Source organism: Pezoporus wallicus, unplaced genomic scaffold (genome assembly GCF_028554395.1).
Source record: "Pezoporus wallicus isolate ANWC-B61680 ecotype Strahan unplaced genomic scaffold, APGP_CSIRO_Pwel_v1 contig_7351, whole genome shotgun sequence".
Lineage (NCBI taxonomy): Eukaryota > Metazoa > Chordata > Aves > Psittaciformes > Psittacidae > Pezoporus > Pezoporus wallicus.
Genome location: NW_026642420.1, coordinates 297,727 through 325,159, shown reverse-complemented (window position 1 = coordinate 325,159; position 27,433 = coordinate 297,727). Strand labels below are relative to the sequence as shown.

Below are 27,433 nucleotides of genomic sequence, written 5' to 3'. Positions count from 1 at the left end.
GGTCAGCATGAGGAGGGACAGCAGTGTGAAACCTGCTGTTGGACAGCCCAGAGAGGTTATGTGTAACTTGGTGTCACCCAACGTCCCTAGCAGAGTGTTTTGGTATCTTGCTGAGGCAGGGTTGTGGGAGAGCTAGAAATAACACTATCACATGTACTTCTAACAGCAGCTGATGATACTGTAAAATGAACTTTGTGACTCTCACAGGCTGCTTCTCACTAGAGAGGGTCCCCTGCCCCTTTGCTGCAAACAGCGAAGTTGTTGCTTTTCCCCAAAGTCGTCGCTTTTAGGGAGAAGAAAATGGTGAGAAGAAAAGTTCTTACCTTCTCTCAAAGCAACACATCTGTTAACGAGCTGCTCCTGCAGCACCAAAACCTCTCCCCTTGGGCCCAGGTTCCCTCCCTTCTGTTCCAGCCAGGCCCCTGCCAGCTGGCACAAGCCAACACCTTCCTTTTCCCAGCCCTGTACCAAACCCTCGTGCATTTTTGCAGAAGGGTTTGGGCTGTGATCCTCACGAGAGCCTGCGTGTCGATACTGGTGAATATGGGGTGGGGGAGTGTGTCCTTTAAACTGTGAGGAAGGAACCTGCGGAGGGGTAGAACTCAATGGAAGGTGAGGCTTCAGGGTGTGCTGGGTGAAGCCCTTAGACTGCCTGAAAAGGTCAGAGAGTGCTTCTACGGTAGGGAGGATGGTGCACACCCCTCTGGGAAATGTGGCCTCGGGAGGCGGTTTCAAGGATGCGGGTGGGAAGAGAGCTGAAACCCAAGGGAAGCTGCTCATGGGGGGCTGTGCACCATAAAAAGGATGGCACCTCAGGAGACAGGCAAGAGGAGGGGCCAACTTCTGAAGAGCACAGGACCAAAGCCAGCAAGAAGGTATCAGGATGACAGAATCTAATCCCTTCTGTCACTGATGAGCTTCCAGAAGAGCAAGAATTCAGTCTGTACCCCCAGCAAGCTGCTCTGACACAGGTCTGGCATGGCACAGCTCCCTTCCAGCCTCCAGATAAAACTGATCCCTGACTTGGGTGAAAATCATACAACCAGACTTGGAATCCAGGACAACTTTATTGCTACCAGAAGGCTTTCATCAGTACAAAGGCTCCAGATACAATACCTTCCTCAGGGCTGTGGAGAGAGCTTACAATTGGGATGGGTCATTCTCAGAAACAGAGGTGCAACATCGAAAAGACATGATTTTAAAGGTTGTACTCTTGGTTAGAAGTTACATGAACACAAAACTTGAGGGTTAGGGTCTTTGCTTTTGGGTTTGTGGCTGGTAATGACGCACCTTTCAAACCTGGGGTGTACGGAGCTGCCCCAGCACCTCACCCAGCAGGGCTGGTCACACCCCAAGCTTACAGACACACGGGTGGGAAAACACTCTGCACAATTAAAGGCTGATGCTTGATGTAGAGAGTGAAAATCCACACAGAACGCAAGGTTCCTTGGTGCAAACAAGGGAAAAAATACCATTTTTGTTCAAGTGATGCAAACTCCATTAACTGCTTTCTGTGTTGGAAAACGCTGAAGTCTCTGTGCATGGCACAGAGCCCCATGGCTGGCTGCCGTAGCGCTCTTCACACTCCTAGGATTATTCCTGAAGTATGGAGCAGCCAGCACGTGTTGTTTTTCTCTTGGTCCTGACTAACCTTTAGTTGAAATCCAGTTTTAAAATATTTTAGTCACATTTAAACACCAAAGTGCTAGCAAAACAAGGAGGGTCTTTTTCTTTAGAAAGGAAAAGGAATGGTGATGTGGAGGTCAGGTGGTACAGGACATCATGCACAGGACTGGCTGAGAATTAAAGGAGGAACAAGCAAAAAGAGTGAGGAGCAGATGGAAATGGACCAGAGAGGTGTTAAGTTGCCTGGGAAAACAGATCAGCTCTGCAGGAGTGATGGGAGCTCTGGGATGTGGAGAATGGGTTACAGGACACAGGAGCAGAAAAACAGTGGAAGTAGAACTGACAACACTAGAAAGGAACAATTTTCTCTACTTTTTTTGTTTGGTTTTTGGGTCTTTTTTTAGATTTTTTATTCTTTTTTGTGTTTTTAAGTGCTTAAATAGTGGAACTATAATTAGCCGCACAAGAAAAAAAAAATCAAAAAAGGGTTAGGATTTTTTTTTCTGGGTTTTTTTTTTTTTTTGCTCCCTTCAGTCCAGCCCTAGAAGGTATGGCCCCTTCTCCTCCCACCGAGCAGACAGGAGGCCAGGTTCTGCACTCTTCTGTGGTGGAGTGGGTGGTGTGCGCTCCCAGCTACATCACAGACACTGGCTGTAAAGGTGGACAAGGGGAAACGTTGCCCTCCTGCCTCGAGACATCAGCACCACAAACAGAGCCCATGTTTTCCAGAGCCACTATCTCTGGAGCAACGTCTTCATTGTAGAGACGCTTGATCCCATCATAGAAGTCGTCCACTTCCATCTCTTCCACTTTACGCTTGGCAGAGGCTTGTTTGCAGCTGCTGGGAGCTGGTAGATGCTGGTAGAGTGCGGCTGTACCTGTGACTGGCACTTCTGGTCTGCTGTTGTCCTTGGAGAAACTTGGCCCTGGGACAGAGGAGGGCTGGCATGGGAACACTCCTCTGTTACAGGTCACAAGGGTATGCTGGAGGGGACTGTAGACATATACAGGATTGGGCAGCAGAGAAGACTGCAGGGTGGAAAGGTGATGTGCCACGAGCTCCCGGCAGTGGATCAGCTGTGAGCTATCCATCTGGAGAGGGAAGACAACAAAGGAACCAGCATTGTGGGATCACTGCTATGGATAGGGTAGCTGTCAGCCAGGGCAGAGCTCAGGCTTGGAGCAAACTGCCCACCCCTGCACCTCACTTCTCAATACACTGGGTGCAGGCAAAAGTAAGTAGTAGAGGACCAAAAAGACCTCTGACATGATGACTTTATAAGACCAACTCCCCCTCCTGCCTAAACCTCATGGGAATGGGGGTGTGTGTGTGTGTGGAACCTTTCACATATTAAAAGGTTTCACATATTTTCAGCAACTTTTCTCTTTCCGGTACTTGCTGGACCACCACACATGCTCAGAATGAACTAAGAGAGGTTATCTAGGATTTTCTCCCGTGTGTTATTTGCTCTGTGGTGCAGAGAGTGCCCATACGCATCAGGGCATGCAGCTCCTCCCTTTATCACCAACTGGATGCAGTCAAGCTCAGGACTTTGTGGAACTATCCCAACAAGCCCTTCCGGCTGAAGCACAGCTATCCTTGCAGAAGCAGGCAGAGATGGTCTGTGAGGGATCCAAAAGCCCCACTGGTGGGATCCCTGAAGTTCTGAGCCAGGCACAGCCCCTGGTCCCTCCCCGCTGTGATGTGCAGTGCCAGCACCCCCTCACCTGTGCTTTCTGCAGCAGCTCGATGATGAGAGCCAGCCAGTCGGGGAGCAGCTTCTCCAGCTCCAGGCTGACAATGGCCAGCGCCAGCATAGAGCCCTTGAACTGCAGCAGCTGGTAACAGGCCATGCAGTGCAGCAGCTGCTTGGTGAGCACCGCCAAGTGCTGAGAGGGACTCAGCTTGGGCAAGATGGTCAGTAGCTGAGGCCTGTTGGACACCGCGACTGCGTGGAACTGAGGGGGAAAACAAGCATGTGAGGCAGCTGGCATCACCCCACAGGCCAAGCTGGGGCAAATCTTGCGAGCCACATGCGATTCATTTTGGACACACAAGGATCCTCCAGCTTAACCTTCAAGGCCATTTCCACACCACAGAAAACACACTAATGCACTGAACCCATCAAGAGCTTGGTGCAGCCTCTCTGGTTGGCACCTGCGTCACACACACCATCTGCCTGGAGACGGGGCTTCCCAGGGCTCTGCAAAAGGCTCTCCCCTTCCACCTTCTCTGACTACACAGGTTTGGCATTTCAGGTGTCCTAGGAAAAACTCCTTCTCAATCAAGCAGAGAGGAGGAAATTCAACAGAGAACCTGAGGACACTTTCCTTGCCTTTGTCTTGTCTCACCCATGAACCTGGTTCTCTGGCAGTGTGCTTCAGCAGCAGGCATATGTGCTTCCTCCATGTTGGGCTTAGGGCTTTTGTGCTGCCTGGCATTTAGCTTTGAGAAAAATCATTAGAAGTTAAGACTTAGGTGCAAGGTTTTCCGAAACTGTGAGTCCTAGTGTGTAATTTAATATGCCTTAATATAGGCCAGGTGGTCAGATGGCAGGTCTGCACTTTGGAAATGCCACACAAAGTGTTAAAAGTCTCTTCTGGAATTCTCTGGCAAGGCTTTTTCTGTCAGAAACTACTTGTATGAAAGAATTCTGAACACATCCTGAGATCTGTGTTCTGGTTTTGTTGAGGAACCTCCCGAATCATTACTTACACCGACCAGCACCAGAATGAATGTAAATAGCCCCTTACTTGTCCTTACTTACAATATGAAGGAAATCCAGTGGCGTTGCCATGTGAAGATCCCAGTTCAGTTTATCCAGGATAATCTTCTCCATTCTGCGAATTTCAGCTGGAGAACAACCACAAAAGCTATCCCGAGCCAAAACCTTCAGTACTGGAATCCTCTGCAAAAGCCAGTGCAAAGGAAGAAGCAAGAGAACCACTCATTAATCACACACAATGCTTCGTTCCTATCCTGGCAAGTGCCAGGCACCATGTGAGAGCAAAGGCAGGACTGGAGGAGCATGCATTCAGACAATACTAAGGTAGTAAGAGCAGAAAAATTACCTCATCTTCCTCAATGGTCTTTGCAGCGAGAAAGAAGCAGCTGATTGCAATACAGTTCAAGTACTTCGGACGGGCCTATAGTACAGAACAGTAGAGAAGTTATGAATATGATACGAAAAGTACATGTAACGCCTTCTGGTGGGACAACCTGAGCCTCAGGGTCTGGGTGCCTATGCAGCGCATCCTGGATCAGCAGGCTGACCTCCAGCTACACCATCTCCAGCAACAATCTGTGCTCCGTGACATTAGGAACAGGAATCTGCTGGCCTTCTGATGGTAACTGGCACCCATTGATGTACAGCGCTGGAGTGGAAAAAGCTCACTTTGAGTGAGAAATAGGAGAAGAAAATCAGTAGGGCCAGACTGTCACTTGCCAAAAAAGCTTCAGCTCTTAGTGTTGCTGGGGGTCAGGCACAGAATGGGAGAGAAGAGAATTAAAGCCTCTTTCCTTGCCTAGGGAAGTATAAAACACCCATAAAAATCACCACTTGGGTAATTTCATATTGCAGTTGTCAAAACTGTGGCACACGGATTATCAGGACAGATGGTCTCTTCTACAGGGAGTTGTTTTAGGCAAAGTAAATGAAATTTGGAGGAGAAAGGGCAATTAATTTTTTCATGGGGATAAAAAACTCCTTTTTCAGGCCTTGATTGGGGGTGAGGTGGAAAGCAGGACACAAGGGCGGGAGATGTTCAGCCAGTCCCTGTGACAGACCAGCCATATAGCCTCTGCACCCAATAGCCTACAGGCAATCCTTCCTCTCCTGCTCATGTTAGGAGATGCTGAAAGCAAAGGTAAGTGAAAATCCTGCGCTTACTGTGAGCATCTACTTGGTGCCTGATCCGTTGCCATGACTTACTCCTGCTTGGTAAACTTTAGCAGATGCAGCAGAGCTGTGGGATGGTGGAGGGGTGAGATGCTACATGTTACACTCACGCATGTAAACAGCTGTCAAGAATTCCAAAACAGTGTTTCCAGAAAGCAACAGAAGAACACAGGACAGTGCTGAAGCTGAACATCTTTACGTACATTCAGCCCCAGTTACTTAAAAAGGGCCTAGAGCTTTGGCTTTCCAGTGTTATTTAAACTTAAATACACATAAAGAATCCACACTTGGGGGTGGCGGTTGTGTCTGCATGCATCTGCTTGTGGATCCAGGTGTCACTGAAAGCAAGGAGAATGAACTCCCTCTTCTGAGGGTTAAGAAGTGTTGTGCAGGAGTGCCTTAGGGGCAGCTAGCCTTCAGCTATTTCAAACTGTGTTCACAGTGAAGGGCAGACTGGTTGTCTTAGTAAAATCCCACACAGTAGCAGCTGGTAAAAAAGAAAAACAGGAGTTAAATGGCATCAGAGGAATGGCAGCTTTATGGGAGAGGAGAACAGGGAGAAAGCAGCAAGCCCTGAGCTGTTTGAACAATGCTCACCCAGACAGAATACCTTTCTCTATTGCTGCTTGCTGCCTGAAGCACCCAGCGGACTCCCTGCTCATATACTTTTTTTGTGATTCCTTGGCTGCTGCAAGGTACTGAAAGAAAGACTGTACTCAAAGGCATTGGATGTTGAGGGGTTTAAATCTATTTCCCATCTCAGTCTTTCACTAAATCAGCTACTTTACTACCTTAAAAATAAAATTTCCATGGCTTGCAATTAAAACATCAGTATTTACTAGTATTTAAAGGGTAGGTTGATGATGTCACTTGTGTTCCAGCAAACTAAGTCACACTGCAATCTAAGTGCACAGACTGAGAAAACCTGCTGCTGAGACCTCTTGAGTTCTACTGCTTACCTGACAGTGTTGGTGATGAGACCAGAGACACACAGGTGAGACTAAGGATTGGCACGGGACATACCTGAGCAAACATGGTAAGAAGTAAGGCAACCCAAACCCTGACAACAACCAGAGGCTGGTGATTCTGGGTCAGTCCCATTTGTTCAGTCACTTGCATGCATGTGAAACAGCCCCAGATCACCACATCTAACCCACTTCCATGGCGGACTTAAGAGGGACAGGACAGCAGCAGATCCCAGCTGTAGCAGCCTTAAACCCAAACGGCCATATACATTCTTCATTCCCAGCACGAGTGACAGTCTATCACTTTGATGGTTTGCACCCATGCTTGCTCATGTCTCTTTCTCCTTCACATCTCCTGAGTTGACATCAGCCTTAAGCTATTAGTCTGTCCAACTGGCTAATAGAGCAGGTCAGTAGTGAATGACCCCCAGAAAGCAGCCCCCTCTTGGCAGGATCTGTTTCCCCCATTTTTTGATGTTTTTAATTTCCTCTCCCAGCACTGGCACACTTGCCAGGCCCAGGCCTGTCCTCAAGCATTTCTTTGTTTCCTCCAGCCAGTTTGTCACTACCAGGTGCTCCCAGCAATTCTGGGTGCTACATATGAGATGAAATGCAGTTAAAAACACCAGAGGAATTAAGAGGTGAGCAGGGACTTCCCATGACTTCTCTGTCAGAGGGCACTGGACCTGGGTTTCTAACTGCAGGCATTTCCCTTAGCTTTATGAGTCAATTTAGGTTAAGGTAGAGGCCATTCTCTTTTTATCTAAGCTGTAACCTCTATGCAGCCTCTTTTTCTGATGGCTTAAAGGAACAGGTAAGGTGCTGAACTCAACATTCAAACCAGGTCTGAGTGAGCTGAGGAGGAATGGTGCTGCTTTTCTCTTGGGTTAATGTGTAATTAAACTAATGAGCTGCATTACATGAAGGAAATAGGCCTAACAAAGGGCCTAAAGAGGAAAAATACTCTTGGCAGGTGAAAAGCACTGGGTCAGATCCCCAAGCACTGCCTGTTCTCACTGAAGCAATGGCTGCTTTCACCAGGTAAAAAATTACTATGGAAAGAATCTTTCTCCAAAAGCTCCAGGTGGCAGCATGTGCTGCCAGTTCCACAACCCAAAATTAAGCTCCTGGAGCAGTGCAGGTACAATCCTACACGTGTGAGAAGGGAAGAGGGTGTGAGGTCAGAGGGGGAAGTGAGCGTTTCCATATAGCCACACCAGAAGGACTGAACACAGAAATAGCAGAGTGGGTGGTATAAATCTGTTCCAGTTCGTGTATCTGCAAATATTTACCTTTACTGCAGCTAAAAACCTGTCCAAAAGGCTGATGGCCAGGGCGAGCGTTTCTGGATAAAGGTGGAATTGGTACTTGAGCTTGGCCAGCCACTGAATGACCTCATCCCTCTGCTTTGGAGAAATGGCTGCATCCTGCTGGAGAGAAAAACAAATCATTCTTACACAAAGGCTCAGCAAGTCAAAAAAGACCAAATGTTTTACCTCCACAGGAGTTTTCCAAAGGCTCCTTTGGAAAGTAGGGGGGTGGGCCAACCTGAATGACCACATTGTGCTTGCAGTTACTTCCCCCATCCCAAGCAATTTGTGCTGGAAAAGACAACTTTCCTTGCATCACTCAGAAATTTCACTGTATGCTGGGGAAAAGAGGAAGGATGTCTTGTAGTTTCTCCAGCTTAGCACAAAGAGATTTGTTATTATTTTTAGCCTCCTTAGGTCCATGTTGATACATGGACGTGCCTGGCTTGAGCAAACCCAGATGTGCTGGAGGAGACAGGTGGGTACTCAGCTCCTGACAGATACAAGAGGGGAGGGACCAAGCTCATGTTTTGGGAAGGAAGATTTATTTTTCCTTCACATTACAGGGATATGTTTAGCTCAGTGTATGTTAAAAGAAGAAACTTCCAACCAGCTTCCAAAAGATCTTCTGCAGTACAGTTAACTGTACCCTGGGTTTGCAAAGCAGGTACAATTTCACCTCAAAATGTTTGTGTTGGGGTTTGGCTGGGTTTTTTATAACTTTTTGGCTTACCACTGACCTGTTTGCACAATAGCTGAATTTCAACCACACATACATACTGGTATAAAATCTTTCTCTCTGAATTCCTAAAGAAATATTTACAGCTTTAGAAGACCCTTTCCCTCCAACCAAGCAAATGTCTCGTCTCACTTCTATGGGGAATAATTGGGGTGATTCGCAAGGATGTGTCCAGAAGAGACTGGTGAAACCAAACACGTTTCTTCTGCCATGCTTGGGGGCCTGTGCTCTTTTGGCTACTGCTGAGATGTGTTTGAAAGAAATGGAATGAGCAGTTACTGTGGAAAAGCAAGGTGAGGGCTTGTGCAAACACCCATCGCTGCCGGGTTGGGCTGTAGCTGTCCTCCGAAGAATAACATGGAGGGGGGGGGGAAGCAGAATTGTAGAAAATAAAACCACCCAATACTGAAGTAAAATGAGTATTTCAGGCTACACCCATCACCAAAGTACCATGGGCCTTACAGAGACAGTAACGGCCTTTGCCACACGGTTTACTACCCCGGACCCAAGAACACACGTGCAAGCAGAGTTCTGTAGGCAGAACTGTCATCACAGTCAGGCCTCCACGAGGACACCAGCTTCACACCTTTGGTTGCTACTCACAGTATGACATCTGTACTCTGTGCTCAGCTTCCTCACTGCTGCTGAGCACCACCAGGGGGGATGGTGGCATGGCTTAAGCACTGGGCCATTCTGGGCTCTGTATCAGTGGGGAACAAAATCCTGCCTTGTTTTCCCTTCTGAATGCCTGACTGTATCTGGTTTGAATTTTCTCAATTCCAATAAATAATGATACTTTCTAAAATTATTATTGCAATGTAAGGGTGAAATCTGAGCCCCCCCCCCCCCCGGGGGCAGGACACCTGCTGTCTGCAGACATCACACTCATTCCCAAAATGCCAGTTAAGCATATACTGGGAGTATAATGAATGCACCACACAGAGTAAGGGATTTATTAACTGCTCTGCTAAGAACATCTAAACAGTGGGACAAGAACTGAGAGTGTATCTGGGGAGGTAAAAAAGGCAATGCTGTTTGAAATCCTGGCCATGCTTCTCCTGGGTCAAAGTGAGGCCGGCGCAGCTCAACAGAAAATGGTCAGAGAAAGGAGGGGTGGTAGTTAAGATGAAGTTCCTTGTTGCTTTATTCATTGCACCCATTTTCAAACAGAAGGAGACAAAGCCACACTAAAGGGCTGATAACCCCAGCTAGGTTTGGACAACGTGGACTTAAAAAGGTTTCAAGCAGCTTAAAGGATTATTTTGGAAATCCAGTATCTGGGGGAATCCAGTACCAGCTAAAAGCCAACCTGAAACCAGCCCATCACACAGAATGAACTTGACTTTAAAAACCTGCCTCTGGCTCTTAAATCACCAGCCTGCAGGGGGGGATTTTTCCCATCCCCTTCCACTGTTGCTAGATCCCAGCAGAAATGGTCATGACAGACCGGGCAGAGTCTGTCATGGCTCAACCCTGTTTACCCTGTGCCTGCCAAAGCAAAAGGTTAGGACTCCCCCTAAAAACAGCATGGGCGGGAAGGGTGAGATAGTTTTACTGTGCTGCCTTCAGTCGTCCCAAGATCTGTCCTTCTATCTTCTCACCCTTTACGGGCAGAGTTTCAGACTCGGGAGGTAACTTGAAATGGCAACGCCGTAACAGAAAGACTAGCACTGGCACACTCAGGCCCTGGTAACAACTGTCCATTCCATGTGACGAAGAAATGGTGTTTAATCTAAACCACTGAAAAAACAACACTGTGTCTAATCAACACAGAAAATCAAAACAAACAAAACAAGCCCCCCCCCCCCCCCCAACATCATGATCCTCTAACTGCAAAGTAAACTCAGATCTAGCTGTACTGCTTCAAAATAAAAGCTGGCTTCTTACATCATCCCAGCAACACAAGTAAGAAAGGCAGCACAATACAACTAATGAAGCAGTGAGGTCACTGTTCTTTAGTTATATAAAATTGAAAGCAAAACCGAGACAGCACAGTAGCTGAAAGCAAGAAAGTCCCTTTGGGCTGGAAGGCAGAAATTCCCCTGTGGTGTGGAAGTACCTTCCTATCTGCCTCCTTCCCGTCTGCCTGTGGTCAGCTCTTTGTTTTGTCACCTCAAATCCACCTTTGCGGAACTTCACCCCTGGGGTGGCAGAGTGCACTAGCCTAGCATGACAGCTTTAACTAGGGAAAATTAACCCACGCCCAGCAACTGCTTCTCCTTTCCTTCCCCTCCATCCTGCTTAATCCTGTGTGGCACCTCCACAGAATAACAGAAGAGGTATGCCAGCTCTTTTCCCGTCTTCCACCTGCAGAGAACACAAACACCTCCAGTCACCAGGAGACTCAACCTTGAGACTTTTAGAAAGTGCAGTCTAGAAAAAATGTTACCTGTGAACTCAATCCTGATTCAATTTTACTGCTGCCTAATCTAGGAAAAACACCTTACCTGGTAATTTTTTTTCTTTACTGTTTGCTGTCCCTCTCTCTCCTGTTTTTGTTTCTGCTTAGTCCTGCTGTGGGTGACCTTTATCAGGCTGGGAGGCTTGCGGGGAGACAGATGACTGAGTGGCAAAGCAGAAGAGCTGGGTGTATTTGCCTCACAAGGTTGTACAGAACTGTAAAGTCAGTCCCCGATTCGCCCACAGGATGAAACAGGCACCAGAAAGTTAAAACACCAACACAAGGTCTTCCAGTGGAAGAACGGGAAATAAACTGAGGTCTCCTGGTTCCTCAGAAGATACAGAGAACCAATGAGAAGACACAAACAACCAGAACAGGCAAAGGAGGAGAGACCACATAAGCAACACTCTGTAAGAAAATAAAAGCAAGCCCTCAGTTTACAGACCTGTCTGCTGCAAAGTTACTTGCTAACATGCAATAGTCAAACTTTGACCAGTATTTACTGCTTGCTTTCTCAAGCCTTAGTCACGTGAAGGCTTCTGAATGCCACCTGGATACTGTATAACCAAAGCGGGGGGGGGAAGGGGGGGGGGCAGGAATGGAAGGAAAACATAAAGACCAAATACATTCAGCAGCCCTGGAAGGGTTCCGTATTCAGCCCACCTATTATTTCAGACTGAAAAGCCCCTGTGAGATCTGGCATTGATATACTGCAAACACTCAAGAGCCAGTGGCCTACATTTAGAGGAGAGAAACTAAAAGAAATATACATGCCAGTAGGAAATGGGAGTTATCAGCCAAAAAGTAAAACGAACAGAAACATCACATACATTACATTATCAGGGCAAACATTCCCAACAGAATCTGTATCCTGTACTAAAAATGTAGTCTTCCTGTTTCTGTAACTATGAGTTTCTTTCTTCCTTTCAAAGACTTCAACTCTGATGCATATTTAGAAACTGAATTTGTTCCAGTTTTAAACATGAGAACCAAAAATAACTCCTAGAGTCAAAACTTAGTTTACTCCCAAAACTAGTTACAGTGGTACCTCCAATCTGAGCATTAGACTTTTGTAGCCGCACTCCCATTTTCTCATTTGCAAAGCAGATGACTTGATTAAAACCTTTTCTGCAGTCAGTCTACCTTTGTAGCAAGAAATGGAAAGTTACACGTGCTTCAGGCTGCCAGATCTGATACACAGAACAATGCAAATTTCCTGACTGTCATAAGAAATAAACAACAGTTTCATACAAGTGAGGTTTTAGGCTACTGCAGCTGTTTGCAGAAGCAGGCAGTAGATGATGAGGGGTATCACACCAAATGGGATAATCCACACTAAACATCCATGACTGCCACACTGCCAAAACAAGTGCTGTGGAAGTCGGGGAACACAGTTGGAAAAGTTGGGTGTCACGAATGGAGGCACAGAGGGAAACACATGACTACAGATGCACGACAGCATGAAGAGCCAGGATCTCCCCAGAGCACACAGCTGTGTTTATGTTCTCTTTTAAATCTGACCTTCACGCATTACACATTTCAATCCAATTTAATGATTATTTCCTGCTAGAAGATGTTTAATAGTATTGCATTCTAGCCGATAAAAGTCAATGTCTGAACTGACAAGTAGGAAAACATAAAGGTTACAAAGCCAACAGTTTTGGGGGTGGGAATTCCAGGAGTACAAACTCCTGTCTCCTGCTTGGAGACAAGAAACACTACCAAGCACAGGCCTCAGCAATCTAAGTGTAGGGGAGGAAGGGAAGAAGAGATCCTTCATCATCACGATGTAACAGAACACTACAAGGACATATCTGGTATTTCCCCAGGCCAGAATCGAGACTGCTGTTGAACACAAACTTTACACTGGCTTTAGCCACGAGGCTGTTTCCATATTTGATCCTCCTCTGACTTACCACAGCAGGCCGCAGAGTTGTCTCCCAGGTTTCAAACTCAGCAGACCACCAAAAGTCCTGTTAACTTCTCTGAATGTTTACCACCAAGGACACCACTTCATGAGGTGCTGCAAACCTCAGCCACAATGACACTGAGATCCCTCAAGGTCCCTGCCAGCAGGACAACTGCCCTTCACCACAGATGGGGGAAGGGTCCTTCTGCTGCAGTGACAACCTGAATGTGGCACAGACGGGGAACCTTATCTTCAAAGGGCAAGAGAGGGATTCCTGGAAAGACTGCCTATTGCAGGTGGTGGTTTCCAAGCCACCAAAATCAACCTCACCAAGGCAAAACTGCAAGAGCCTTGTCCCTGTGAAGTCTTTGCACAAGATTCTGGTTTGGTTACACACTGTTGAGTCCCTAACCTATCTTGTTACACTGTAATCCTATCTCCCTACATTATAATCACTAAGCCAGCATGGAATAACAGGCTGGTTTACTATAAACCAGGGTCTCAAATTGTACATGCCTCAAGTCAGCCACAGGCACAACATATTCAACGCCTCTGACAACCAGGTCACTTATTTGTAAACCTAAATGTGGGTTAACAAAACCAATACTGAGCCCCTTAAAAACATATTTGCTCCTGTACAACAGCAATTTCTCTTTCACCAGACAAAAAACACACCCACAACACTGATTAGCTCTGACTACAGCTGACAGGCTTGTGTGAACATTTTATATGAATCAAGGACAGCAAGGCTGGTTCTGAGTCCATCAGTGTGGCAATTTCTGCCCAGGCCAACACCCAAGTAGCAGAAACTGTGACAACCAACCTCACATTTCACATTTTGTTTAGAACAAAACTCTCTGGAGTTTTGAGGTTATTAGTGAACTTAGTCCAAGAAAATTAAGCTGCTTTTAAGAACTGCTGCACAGTTGGTGCCCACTTGAGATGCACGCTAATTATCCACACAATTTGTAAAACAAGTTTAATTAAGACAACGTATGTACATGCTTTCACAAGCAACAGCGGAGATCAAACAAGATATGGTATGCGTTCTGTAACCCTGATGGCAGGCATGTCCCTGAACAAAAGTAACCACTTACTTCGCAGCCTCATTTCCCAGGTCTCAACCAGAAGGTGACTTCTCATGCAAGAGCTTCAGCTGCTCACATAAAAAGACATCAGAGGATGGCCTCATGCCTTTACTAAGATGAATGATGTGAAAAAGAGGCATTACCTGATTGGACTGAATTTTCGGCACACGTGCTTTCCACATTTGAGCTTCCCTAGAGATTGCCGTCTCCAGAAGGAGAGACAACCTTTGGCTCTCCAGGGGTCCTGAAAACTTCATGGTAACCCTCGGATCCACCTGCCACTCAGCTGGATACAGCTACCTGCAAAACCAAAGACAGCCTGGTGAAACACTGAACACAAGAAAGTACTAAAGCTGCAAGAAATGGAACCGTGATTGGGAACTTGGCAAACCTACCCAAGGAAACCCAAACCCAGACTGAATTCAGATGAAGCTGAGCCAAAATGATCCACAGCTCACCTATGTGAGCTCAAGAGTTCTGCCACTTTGAGGTTTTCTGGTTCTCTGTTACGCAGGTAATTAGGCAGGACCTCTCCTGCTTCAACAGCAATAAAAAAATCGGGGTGTTCCATGAAAAATACCTGACAAGAGGGAGGAGCTGTCTGACAAATATAAAGGGGATTTCAGTAAGACCTGTTTCACCTGCAATGGAAATGTACCAGGGAGTTCAAGAAGGTTCCTCTTGTATCTAATCTGAAAATACGATAGATCCACAAAACTTCAGGGCACAGCTCTGATTTTAGATAGGAAATGTGTTTTTAAAAAAAGTGACAAAACCAGTGACAGCCTTTGAAGGACATAACTGACATGACAGGAAACTTGTAAAGCAACAGATTCTATCACCTGCTTTCAAATGGAGAAGACTATCTGATTGAAAAGTTTATTCTAATTGTTTTAATACTGTCTGCCAGTGCCCTGGCCACAGATTCCATACCAGTACCAAATCACTTAGGCAAAACAGTTCAGCCTGAAGGGTAAATCCATGGGAAAATTATTTAAACTTTCAGTTCCTTCTGTGGGCTCTTGTGAAACCCACAGCAGGTGGATATGGGCCAAATGCTAACCAGGCGATCTGAGAAAAAACAGTTTGTTAATATAAAAGTTTGTGATGGATTTACAGGAAATAAGGGGACAGAACCAGAGAAAATAAACAAAAATCACAGTGAAAACAATCAGTTTATTATAAATAATAGCAGCAGCTCTGAACAAGCTCAGAGTGCTTTCAGAGTTAAGGGAAACTGAAAAACAAGTATTTATCAATTTACAGCAGTTTTTAATGGGCACAGTTCACACAGAACCTGCATGAGGCACAAAACCACACTCAAGTCCCGCTTAAGAGACAAGCAGGTTTTAAGTGGCAAGTAAAAGCCAGGCCTCTCAGTCCTGAACAAAAACCCCTTTTATGTTATTTTTTATAAAACAAATGCTTCTCCATGAACAAAGGAGAGGCTGTACTGGCTTGGCATACTGCTATACAAGGTTTCCAGCCATGTAATGACTCAAGGTGATTTGGGCCATATACAGATTTCTCTAGCTTGAGGAAACACCTTGGATTCAGAATTCCTGAACATGCCCAAAATGCTCTGCAGTGTCTCAAAAATACTTTCCATCAGCCTCCAAATGGCTAATTGAGTATCACCATGGACTGAAAAATCCCTATTAGAAGCTCCTCACTTGACAAGAGGGGGACTCCGCCTGGGAAGAGGGCACTTTACAGTCATCTGAACCATGGCTACTTACGTGCATTTACTCATTTCTGCATCTTTTTAAACCTCGGGGCGATCCTAATGTCACTCATACCACTGTAAATGGGACTGATGCACATTCACAGACTTCCCCCTGCCCAAGATCATTCACTCAGGGGCTTAATTAGCATCTCATTATCCTCCCACCAGACACAGGTTTCCCTGTCGGCTGGGCTGGCTCCCAAAGGCCAGATGCCCCACCATTTCCAGAGGCATCAGTGCTTCCAAAGGAGGTGTATAGCCCTGGTAAAGAAGGACTGCAGTGCTGAGGGCTGCATCCTTGCACTGATGGAGAAAAGCAGTTCAAACTGCAGGCACAGGTGAAATAATTCTGTTCCCTCGGGCATGTGGGGGGGATCATCCAGCAAACAGGGGTGGGCTGAGTGTAGCCTTCATGCCTTGCCACTCAGGGGCCCCAGAAAAGGTTTGTTTCTCCATACCTGTGCACAGCAAAAGATGGGCAACTTTTAGATTTTTTATTTATTTATTATTTATTCGAGACTGTAGACTGCCAGTTGCTACATACCAGGTGAAAAACATGTCTGGTCATCTTAGGACCAGACCCAAAGCTCCACCAAGCTAGTAGAAACCAAAGCCAGGGACCAGAGCTGAGTTCCAAGAGCCAAGAGACAGCAAGCTCCTCTCCGCATGCTTGTCAGAAAGAAAGCAATAGCTATATTTAGCCTGACCACATCTCCTAACATGAAATATTGATGGTCCTTTCTTGGTTTTGCAGGAAAGAGAGAGTAATTAGCCACCCCTCAAATCACTGGAGAAAACACATGAAAAATTTCAGGCTGAAGCAAGCATCCTCACATGCATTCTTTTTCTGTTGTGACTGACAAACGTTCCCACTGTATTTACAACACAAGTGGGTTTCATAGGTCTCTGGGCCCAGAAAAGATCTTTTTCTTACCCCGGTGCCTTTTTAGGTTGGCCCAGTACTGCCTTGACAGGTCAGTGGCCCCTGCAGAGAGCCCTGGAGCACCCTGACATACCAGTGGCCCTGCAAGGGACATTTTTAGTAAGCGACGATGGCAACTGTTCCGAGTAGCCAAGGGGAAAGGAAAGGGAAAAATAACTTTTCCTTTCTGAAATGGGGAGGTGATTCAATGAGGGCTGAGGCATAATAACCTTTATAGGGAAAAAAAGAAGGCGAATGACATGCTTGAAAGTTTCCCTTACAGCTTTTTGTTGACATCTCCTATGAGCAAGGTCGTAAGTTGCACGCTGGATCCTGGTTTGAAATTACAGTCAGAACTTTGGTGTGAGGTTTTCACTTGTGAAAGGCATTAAACATCACCTGCTTATTCATTAATAATACCCCAATTCAGTCCATAAAATGTAACCCATCTCATAAAGATCTCTCTTTTTGATCTCAGCTTATAGCTAACTTTATTTAAAGAGGTACTTTCAACTTTCCCTAGAGAAGTTTCACACTGTTGAATGCTGCAGGGTACAGTTTTCAAAAGCAGTTTCATGTTTGCAATAGGGGCAGACAGCTACCAAGCCTTTTTGGTTGGAGAGTGTGTGCAAAACAGTCTATTTTTTAATTGGGGGGGGGGGGGGTGGGGGGGGGGGGGTGGGTGTTGGCTTTGTAATCATTTGAACTGACAATAAAAAGTGTCTCCTGCTGACAAAAGATGCATTACAGGAATTATCCACACGCTCCTAAGACAGTTGCTGATTTTTCCCTGCCATCCTGATTTTGTGCACAAGCCCAGGGTGGTATCCTGAACAAGAGGGCAGTCCCAATACAGCTTAACCACCACACGCATTTCTGCAGACCTTTTAAGTATTTTCAGCTTTAGCAAGCAATAATACAATCTTAACAGATGACCTGAAAGCAGACTTTTCTGGGTGGGGGAGGCAGGCAAAGAAAAAGGAAGAGAGGAAGGAGACTGAATTCCTCAGAGCTCCAGCCAACCATCTGTGATTTCACATGATCAAAATGTAGTTTGCACTGCTAGAAGAAACTAAGTGCAAGTTGTGATTAAAGATTTCAAAGCTGTGGGCGGGGGCTGGGAGGGGGAGGGAGAAAAGAGGGAAGAGGAGAATGGGGATAGATGTGAATTTTAGTAGCTGGGGCTTTCTCTTAGCTTAACTCTTTCCTCACCCCACGTCAGTAAAGTAGGCAGGAAATCCATGCCAGACAAAGGGAAATACCTACAGTGGTGCTGCTTCCATCTGAGAAGAAAAAAAACAGCAGGCATCAACCACTTCTACAATTTTGTCTGTATCACATAATAGCTTTAAGAGAGTATTTCTGTAGCTTAGAGAGTAAAATTTCCCATGGGTGCCTCATTACTGGAGATCAGTATCTACCTTTCTGTCTTTTCAACCTGCCAAAGCAAAGCCTGATGTGATAGCTATTAAGTGGAAGACCAGCAAGAGTTAAAATCAACTGGTTTTAGTTGTAGAGACTAAATCTTGCTGCAGCCCATTACTGGAAATAACTTGACAGAGTTGTGAGGCAGTACATGAATGACCTTTCTTAAGTGAAATGACTGGAAAAAAAAAAAGATGTTTGGGAATATAGTTTCAAATTGCATCATCTAAATAAGCACATGTATTTGAAGCAATAAACTTACTTCTACGGAATGAATACTAATACACACTAAACCAAGAATGCATTCCCCCATGAGAAATGAATTAGTATCAAATATAAACATGCCATAGGTACGTGTGTGATATTGCACCTTTAACAAGCAGCGTGTTTGCTTTGTGTATAAGCCAGCCCACAGACCTAAACTCGGAAAGAGATAATTTTATTCAGGCTGGGCAATGAAGAGGGCCCTTGCCACTTGTCTGCGTGACTCACCCCCAGCTAACTCCCACAACCTGCTACAAAGGCAAGTCTGTGAGATATTTTGGCAGCATCACTCAAACAGGCTCATGTACATCACACACTTGCCACTTCTCCTCCTCCAACCAGATTTTTCCTGGGAGTGCAAATAAAGTTGACCTCATTTTAGTGCCCATTTTCCAAACTGAAGGATTTTTCCAAACATTTTAAAGAAGCCTGCCAGTTAAAGACATGAGTCTGCAACTGCAAAACAAGAACGCAGAATGATGTTTTGATGGGAGGGAAGGAAGGTGGTTTTGAGTCTCTTTTGAAGCAGAGAAATCCCAGGGCCTATTCAACAGCAGGAGCCCTCTGGAGAGGCCTGGACCAGCAGCAGTGCACTCTTCTTACCATCATCTTACGTTTCTATTCTGTTAAAAAAGGAAAGCTCAGATGGAATTTGTGACAGCACCATGAACACTCTGAGGCTGGTAAAGCATTGTGATAGAAAATATAAAACCAGTTTCTGTTCTTCATGGTACTCCCTAAGGGCTGCAAAAAAATAAATCAAGAAAACAGGTGGAATAATTCAGGGAAAGACAAAAAAAAAAAAAAAAGCCCCACATGAGGACATTTTTAAATTGGAGGGAAGGTGCCACAGAGCCACTGGTGATGGCAGTAGTATAAAGTCTTACATCTGTCACTCAGGGGGAGTTCTGCACATTCAAGCCAGAGCTGTTCCTTTTTTTTTTACAGCAACCACCACTTTGGAAAATTTATGCCTGCTGCCCAGCCTGCCCTCTCCTACACCCAGGGACCACAAATGAGGGTAGTTCTAGAAAGCTCTGCTGTACTTCATTCACCAAACCTCTCCTGGCTGAAACCAGGGCTTTGCTATTTAAGAGAAGCTTAAATGACATGTTCCAAAGCAGGGACTTGTAAAAAACAAGGTAGAAGACGAACTCCTGAGCGAACTTTCAGACAATGTCACCATTCTTCTTCCCTCCTGGTGTGTTTCCAAACCCATGCCTGCCCTACCCCCTTGTCTCTGGCTGCAAATGCCAGAGGAGGTTTGCATTTCCTTGCTGTCTCTGGCAACTGCCAAGATCAGTCCATCCAAGCAGCATTTGCCCAGGAAGGCCTCTGGTCACTAGCAGGGCTTAAATTTTCCATGCCACAGCTCGGGAGTGATGCAAACGAGCTGTTTCGATCCCAGCTTTGAGGCACCATGTGGCAGCATACCAAGTAAACTGTGGATAAAAGGTAAACTCAGAATCCAGCCCTAGGAGACCAGCTCCAGCTGCACAACGTATGTGTTTGATGCACAGATGAAACTCAGTATAATTTAATGAGTTCTCCTTCGAGATTCTTGTTTATTTGAACCTAAATATCAAAGGGAAAGTTATTAACTGATGGAGGCTGTTTGCTTGCATGGATTAAATTAAGCAAAACCAAGCCCCTTGCAAACCAAAACCCCTCTATGCCTTTTTATGAACACTTGCAAAGGAATGCCTACATTTTATACTCTTTCAACACGCATCATCTGGCTCCTGATATGCATGCAAGATGCCTCCTGAAGATGTGAACTCTTCACGACGTTTATTAAAATCACTCAAGGCAACCGAGATAACATTCTGGTAGGAACGGACCCTGCCAGTAGTCTGCACACAGCTCTCAATGTGGAAAATCACCGTGCTGGCAAGTCAGGAACTGATCACATGCACTGGGGTATCACATCAAAGGTGGGCAGCCCTTGTATGGAACAATTTGCAGTCCTATACCAAAAAGATGCTGCTACCTCCTTGCTCAGAACTGAAGCATGAGACAGATATAAAGCAATGACAAGTGAGTATTTGCTGCTTCCAACCTAAATAATGGGAAAATCCAAGAAAGCAATGGCTGAGCCCTGTACCAAACTCTGTACACTGCTGGCAAGGAATGAGCAGAGCTCCCTGAAGCGACCAATAAATGTTTGTGCAGCAGTTTCTGGGTTCTGCCTGAGGACTTTCTGGATCTTCTGGGGACAAGGTCCAGGGTCATTGGGGAACCTCTGGGAACCCTGTGAGAAACTTGAGGAAGCTGCTGCGGCTCAGAAAGAACAAGGTACTGGGAACCAGAAGACCATGGGCCTGAGGGAGTTCTAGCAGCTTCTAACAAGCATGATCAGCTGCCCTTGATCCTGGATGCAGCTGCCTCCTAATTAGGGAGGTCAAGCATCCCTTAGTCAGTGCTTCGGTGAGGTCTGTGTAAGAGCCAGGCGCAAGGTACCACCAGATGCAGTTTTTGGAGGAGGCTGGGCTGAGGTGGGACTTAGAAGGGTCTGTTCCTGTGCAAGTGGTCTCAGATACGGTGGTAGCATACTATGGGGCAGTTTCCCAGCAGATACTGGAGCAGCTGCCCCTGCAGGGTTAGGGGTTTTGGTGCTGACAGAACTCTGGATAATGGGGTGGAGGGAGCACCCAGGGCTTCTCTCAGAGACTGGGACAGATGGCCCTCTGGGCTGCAGGAGGTATGTTATCTTAGAACTGTGGTGCCAAGTGAAGGAGTTACAGGAGGAAGTAGGTGTGCAGCATCACAGAAGTTTTCTGGGAGAAGGACAGGACCTTCTCTAGGACTCAGCAGCCTGAAGAGCCTCAGGTTCCCTTTGCAATAGAGAAGCAGGTGGTGTTTACCCCATCACATCAAGGTAAGTGAAACCTCTGGAGAAGAAGGGAAGCAGGCTATTTCTGGCCTTAGAAAGAAAGGAAACCCTGCCCCACCTAGGGCTTTATAACTACAGAACAGGCTCACCATACTTCTTCTAGAGGAGCCAGATGTGCCTTTAAGCTACCTGACACTAAACCACCCTATGAGGTATCATTATGGGGAAATCCTCCCAAACTCTTCCTAGGAAGTGTGGTGGAGTGCTGCTCTTAAGTTCATGTATGCTTATGAAGGCAGTGTAGGGCATAAACACAGTGAGAGACCTGTGTGAAGCTGAAAGACTACAGGCTTGTTGGAATCACATGTGATGGCATGGCTTCCATGACTTCCAGTGTTGCAGTGGAAGGCTAAAGGCTCTAGGAAGACGACATGCTGCAAAGGGGACAGTGGAGCTTCCTTTGATATGAGAGAACAGCTGTAATGTGTGGAGATTCATGTGGATGGATGTTGAGCCAACTGAGAGCACGTGGGTGAGGCTTAGAGAAAACAGATAAGGGTGACACTTGTGGGTGGATAAACACATGGATGAGGCCTTCTACAGTCAGCTAGAAGATGCCTTGTGTTTGCAGATGCTGGCCCTCATGAGGGACTCCAACCACCCTGATGTAAGTAGGAGTAACAACACAGCAAAGGATAAGCAACCCAGAAGGTTTTTTGAGTACACGGATGACACCTGCCTGAGTGACAGAGAAGCTAAAGAGATGTTTTGCTGGACCTCATACCCTCCTGCAAGGAGGGGTTTATGGGGTATGTGAAAGTCAAAGGTTGTCTTGGCTGCAGTGACCATGGGATAGTGGAGTTCAGGATTCCAAGGGCAAGGAGGAAGGTAAGAAGCAAGCTCACAACCCTCAACTTTACACGAGCAGATTCTGGACTCTTCAAACATATGCTTGGAAAAGTCCCACAAGGCAAGGCCCTGAAGAGAAAAGGGTCTCAAATGCTGGTTATTGTTCAAGGATCATCACCATATGGCTGTGGAGTCTCCATCCTTGGAGATACTGAAAAGGTGTCACAACATGGTACAGGGTAACTGGTTTTGGGTGTCCCCCGTGCTTGAGCAGAGGGGGTTGGACAAGATGACCTTCAGAGGTCCCTTCCAGCCTCAACCACTCTCTGGTCTCAAGGGCTTTAGGCTTGCACAGTTGTGAGGGGTCAGCTGTTTGCCCAGAGCAGCTCATCAGTTCTTCAGGCAGCAAACAGGGGTGGGGGGGGAAAGGGAATGATGACCAAACCTGCCATTATGTAATGTCTCACTGCTGATCTCCTAAAAGCAACACATGGAGAATATGATGCACTTCCCCCATCACCCACAGGGCCTGGTGTAAATCGATGGTAAAGAGAAGGAAGTTGCTCTGAGGAAAATAAAGATCACAAAGTATGAATGAGCAGTAATTTCATCAAACAGTGCTAGAGGCCTGCAAGCTTATAAAAATGAACTCTCTACATGCAAGGGCCAACAGGCATTTGGATTCTAAAGCATCAAGCACCACCTTTTGCACCTACAATCCCCTGAAACCAAGTAAATGCAATGCCTCTATGGGCAAAGGCACAGAAACAGGCTTCAGCAGTGGTTCTCTTTGTCTTTCGGCAGTAGTTGGTCATTAACATAAATGAAGAGCAATAAAACCAAACAAGTTTATACCCAGTTCAACACCCGCATCCAAAAAACATGTTACTACAATGGCTTGATTCCTCTTGACACCAACAAAAAAGAATGATCTGAAAGCCTAAATGCTCACCAAGCACTTTGCAGATTCTGACTGGCTTCAGGGTAAATTATCAGTGATTACCACTAACATCAGGATACAGCGTAAGGCACTAAAAAGAGACAATTATGAGGAATTACCTGCTATTGAAACAATGGATCAATTATGAGGTACAGCATAGTAGCTGCAGAGCAGCATTCTTAGGCTCTGAGGGTACTGTCTCCTCTTTCTCATCAACCAGAGAGAACCCACAGTTATAAAAGCTTAATTATCCTCCAGGAGCTGGTGCTTGCTGACTAATTAGCCTCTTGTTGAAACAATATGGAAAAGATGGTAATTCCAACTGTCTGCAAAAACAGCATGGCACAGATGTGGTCCTGGCTCTTCCCTAAATGCTGGTCTCTCCTGCCTAACAAGTATAAATATAACAGTCTTGATAGCCTCTGTTCCGGAAAACCTAAAAAGAACAGTCCTCAACCTAAAATAAACCTATGGAAGGAAACTCTGGGAGGTGCAGGGAGCTGATAAAGAGAGAATAGTATATCTGAGGCAGCATGTAGGGACAGCTGGAGTTCTCCTTTCGCTGCTTCCACTGGTGCAAAGCCACCCTTTTCTCCTATCAGTGCAAGTATGCAAATGCAAGAAAGCATTTGCAGTGCTTTCGTAAATGGAGACTAAGCTGCATTTGCTGGTCATGTTAGTACAGCAGCTGCATCCTTAAAGCTTTTCAGCTGCATGGCAGCAGTTAAACCCCAAGATTTACTGTCAAAATTGTTAGGAAGGTAAAGGTTGAAGTCTTTGGGAGCCAAGTTCTTGGCTGACAGATGACTGTAGTCAAGAGCCACCCCAGCCAAGAAACAGGATCTTGCTGTATATGGCAAAATACCACCAAAAAGGTGCAAAAGCCTCTGGCAAATGGGTTTATCCAGCACCTCCCATCATCCTGGTAAAGAAAATGTTTGATGTCTGGGCTGATGAGCAAAACGGAATATCTGCAGTAACATGTTGCTCATGAGTGAGCTTTTAGATGAGTTTACTGCATAGCAAGTGCAAATACCCATTCTGGTTAATAAATCAGTGTTGACAATACTTGCAGTTTGCAAACACACAGGAAAGGATCATTTCAGACCATGTGTGTTTCATGCTGGGATGAGAGACACCTGAGATTTTCCTCCCACCTCAATGACTTCACCTTCTGGTTTTGGCATGTGAAAACAGATATTGTTGTATACTGAATTATCAAAGCAACTAATCTCTATTCTTATTCAACCAAAATTCCCCTTGAAATCCACCTCCTCGATGGAAATCTGTCTGCGTTTCCTGCTGCTTCATCAGAGTAGCCTCGTGACAACTACTTGGGTTTGTACCTCCTGTAGTGCCACAAAGTCAAAGGAGCAAAGGGAGACAGCCACAGTTTGTTCCTGGACAGGTTAGCTCTGGATGCCCATTTTCAGGCAAGGCCCTTCAGGTCCCTCAACCATATTTCACTCAGTCTGGAGACTGAAGTCTTCTCCTTTACTCACATTTTGCTTGGACAACAGAGTCAAAGGGTGACCACCATGTGGTGGTCAGAATACAATGTCTAGCTTTCCTGCCGCAGGCTATGGCGCAGTGTGAAATAAACAGTAAATTATTGTGTGTTTATCCATCCACCCAGGTTAGATGGATAATTTACATCACCATGACAGCTGCACCAAATCTTATTCCCTTAAAAAGTATCATGTAAAAACACAAAGATTAAACACATGAATGTAAATGCTTCCAAAAAGCCAGTTCAGCATGAGGTCAAGCCTACTGCTTTAACCAGCGCATTGCTGTAGGTGTGCAAAGTAAGGCACCTTCCACACAGGCCCTGGGGAATGGCAAGCTGCAGCACACGAACACTGCTCGTGTTCTCATCTGTTGCCTGCATGATGTAAGGTAAGAATTAGGTGAGCCTAGAAAAGTTGAGAATGGAAAACTAAGAGAGAGTAGTTATAGGGGAGATGCTCAAAGTTGTAAAAAGCTGAACACTTGGGTTCACTTACTGACTTGAAAAGTTTCTCCCACAGCAATGGTACAAGCAAAGGTAGCAGAATCGAACAGCCTTGTACTGAAACTGAAGTATATTTAAACTGAAATGTCTGCAAATATTATTATCACAATCTGAAAATAGAAAAATAACGTATTTTAGGAAGTAAATGATCAAAGTGTTAAGATGGCAGACGGATAGCCCTAGATGCTGTGCTGTCCTGGAAAACATAGATCCTGACACCTGACTTACCCATTCCTTCAGGCAAAGCCATCCCAAGGCCTCTAGGATGTAGAGATATGGACCACTGAGTTAAAGCTGTACCTGAAGCAAGTCAAACTACCCTCTACCAGCTGGCTGTGCAGAAGAGCCCAGAAGGGAGGGCTGCACAGCCAGCCTTAATGTGCCACACAGCTGGCCTGGGAGTCTGGCAGGGGCACAATGGGGTCCCTTTGACCAGGGTCCTGTGAGGCTCAGGCTGCTCTTTCCAAGTAGCCAGCACACAGCAAACCTTGGGCTGCACTGAAGCGTGTCAATGCCCTCAAGTGTGTCCAGGAATGGATGCTTACAGCAAGACTAGAGCAGAAATGCCCTGTGGGAAAGCTGCTCTGCTCATCAACAGCAGTTTTCATCAACACTGGCTGCAGCCCCGTGACACCCTGAATATGAAACAGTGGGAGAGCCCAGCCCCAGCTGGCATCCACCAAGCCAGATCTTCTGTAGAGAGGATCCTGACTGAGCAAGGCTCTTTTCATGCAGCAACAAAAAGACAGTGGCAATCTCAGAGTACTTTAAAATAAGGACCTGGAGTAAACAAAGCACAGGACTTGGTAAGAATACAGAACAGATGCAGTGAAAGAGGCATCTAAGATCAGTTCTCCCGTATCAAACTCTACACAAGCTCTTAAATCAGGGTGAAGGATTATCAGAAGTACATGTATATATATATACATATACACCATGTAAAAGTTCCATTTTTGCTGAGGAAAAGCCAAAAGATCAGCTTCCTGCATCCCATGCCAAGGTCTGTGCAAGCACAAATGAGAGCGAGTGGTCCCCAGCTCTCCAAGCCAGCAAAACTACTTTAAAACAAAACCTGAATCATTTGCAGGGATCCGAAACCAAACCCTCGACACAATGAAAAGATGATGTGATTCGCTTTTTGAGACACAAACTACTCTCTAGTCTCACCTTGTAAAACCTGGGCTGTACATGTGACCCCCCCAGCTTTAAACTGGGGTCAAGTATTTAATGGAAATAACTCTTCCTTGTACAGGCTCTTGCAGCACACCACGGAAACAATATTTTGGGAGAGTGCAGATGCTGGTGCTAAAAAGTTCTTTAAAATTCAGGCTGGAAACAGTCTGCCTTCTAACGCCCTGAAGAGTAGGAAAACAGGATCGATCCTTTTTCCTTCTTTCACAGGGTGGAAAGGAGAGGATGGGGGAAGAGTTTTTTCTGTGTTCAAGTTTGCAGGAGGATTTTTTTTTGCAAGTCTGCTTTGTACCGCCCGCATGAAACAACCGGCGGTAACCTCGTTCCTCTGATTTCACCCCTTTGGCGATAGATTTATCTAACACAACGCCACTCTTCTTTCACGGAAACTTCTTCCACGGCAGATGGGGAAGGCAGAGAGGGATTTACAATCTCTGCGAGCCAAGTGCACGAAGACGAGAGAACAAAACAACTAACTGCGTGCGCCAGGAAGAGCTACCGGTGACCAGGAGTCACACCGATGGGGAGGGAGGGGAGAGCACGACGGTCACTGCACACCCGCGGGCAACACATACACAATGCACAGCTCGAGCGGTGCTCACACACCTTGCGCGCACTTGTGCCCTGCACATACACACTATGGTGCCTTGCAAGCCCGATCCCGCAACGGGGACCCCTAGCCTGCCCCACCCCCATCCCCCCTTCGCTCCCGCCCCACGGCTCACCTCCCCTGCGCGACGGCGGGGGGCCCGGCGGGGCCCGGCCATCAGCACCCCATGATGGGGCGACGGCGGCGGGGCTCCTCCGCGGCGCTTCAGCACCGTGCGGGCCCCATGTCCGGGGCGGCGGCGGCGGCGGCCGGCGGGCTCATGTCGCCATGGCGGGGCCGCGGCGACGGGGGGAGGAAGAGAGAGGCGGGCCGCCGCCGCCGCCACCGCGCGGGAGGGGAAGGGAAAGGGGGTTAAAATAAAACAAAATCAAAATTAAAAGGGAAGGGGGGGGAGGGGGGGGAAGCGAGAGGCAGCCCGCAGCCAGCCGCTTCCCGAGGGAGCAGGGGAAGGAAAGAAGGGCCGGCGAGACCGCCTACCCTCAGCCCATCCCCGCCTCCCGCCTTCAACACCACTGGGCGGGAGGGTGGCGCCCGATGCCGCTGCGCTCCGTTCGGAATCCCAAAGTCCCCATGCACTGTTCTCCGCCGTCCGCGGACGGGGAGAGGGGGCGGGAGGAAAGCGGAGGGGGGACTTTCTTCTTTAGGACCGTCCGGCGGAAGGATCAGGCGGAGGTAGTGGCGGAAGGATCAGGCGGAGGTAGTACCGCAAGAAGCTGTGCCCC

The 27,433-nt window shown here is 46.6% G+C and overlaps 1 protein-coding gene across 2 annotated transcripts; it reads right to left on the bottom strand.

Annotated features, from left to right (window-relative positions):
• Positions 1-1,048: 1,048 nt before the first annotated feature.
• Positions 1,049-27,013, bottom strand: CCNI (cyclin I). Of its 2 annotated transcripts, none has more exons than XM_057429986.1 (7): positions 26,827-27,013; positions 14,081-14,237; positions 7,783-7,920; positions 4,699-4,773; positions 4,395-4,535; positions 3,355-3,585; positions 1,049-2,718 (listed from the first exon to the last, which is right to left on the bottom strand). In XM_057429986.1, exons 2-7 carry the CDS (start codon positions 14,192-14,194, stop codon positions 2,260-2,262), a joined length of 1,158 nt encoding a protein of 385 aa, XP_057285969.1. In that variant the 5' UTR covers positions 14,195-14,237; positions 26,827-27,013; the 3' UTR covers positions 1,049-2,259. The 2 variants fall into 2 exon arrangements, with proteins under 2 accessions (XP_057285969.1, XP_057285970.1); XM_057429987.1 differs by having other exon boundaries at positions 7,783-7,917.
• Between the last annotated feature and the right edge of the window lie 420 nt (positions 27,014-27,433).

Excerpts from the sequence above, each read along its gene's own strand:
- CCNI (XM_057429986.1), bottom strand. The coding sequence starts at position 14,194 with ATGAAGTTTTCAGGACCCCTGGAGAGCCAAAGGTTGTCTCTCCTTCTG. Across the intron at positions 4,536-4,698 it reads AGACCATTGAGGAAGATGAG|AGGATTCCAGTACTGAAGGT; the intron begins GTAATTTTTCTG and ends TGGCTTTTGCAG. Across the intron at positions 3,586-4,394 it reads CACTGGATTTCCTTCATATT|TTCCACGCAGTCGCGGTGTC; the intron begins GTAAGTAAGGAC and ends TTTCCCCCTCAG.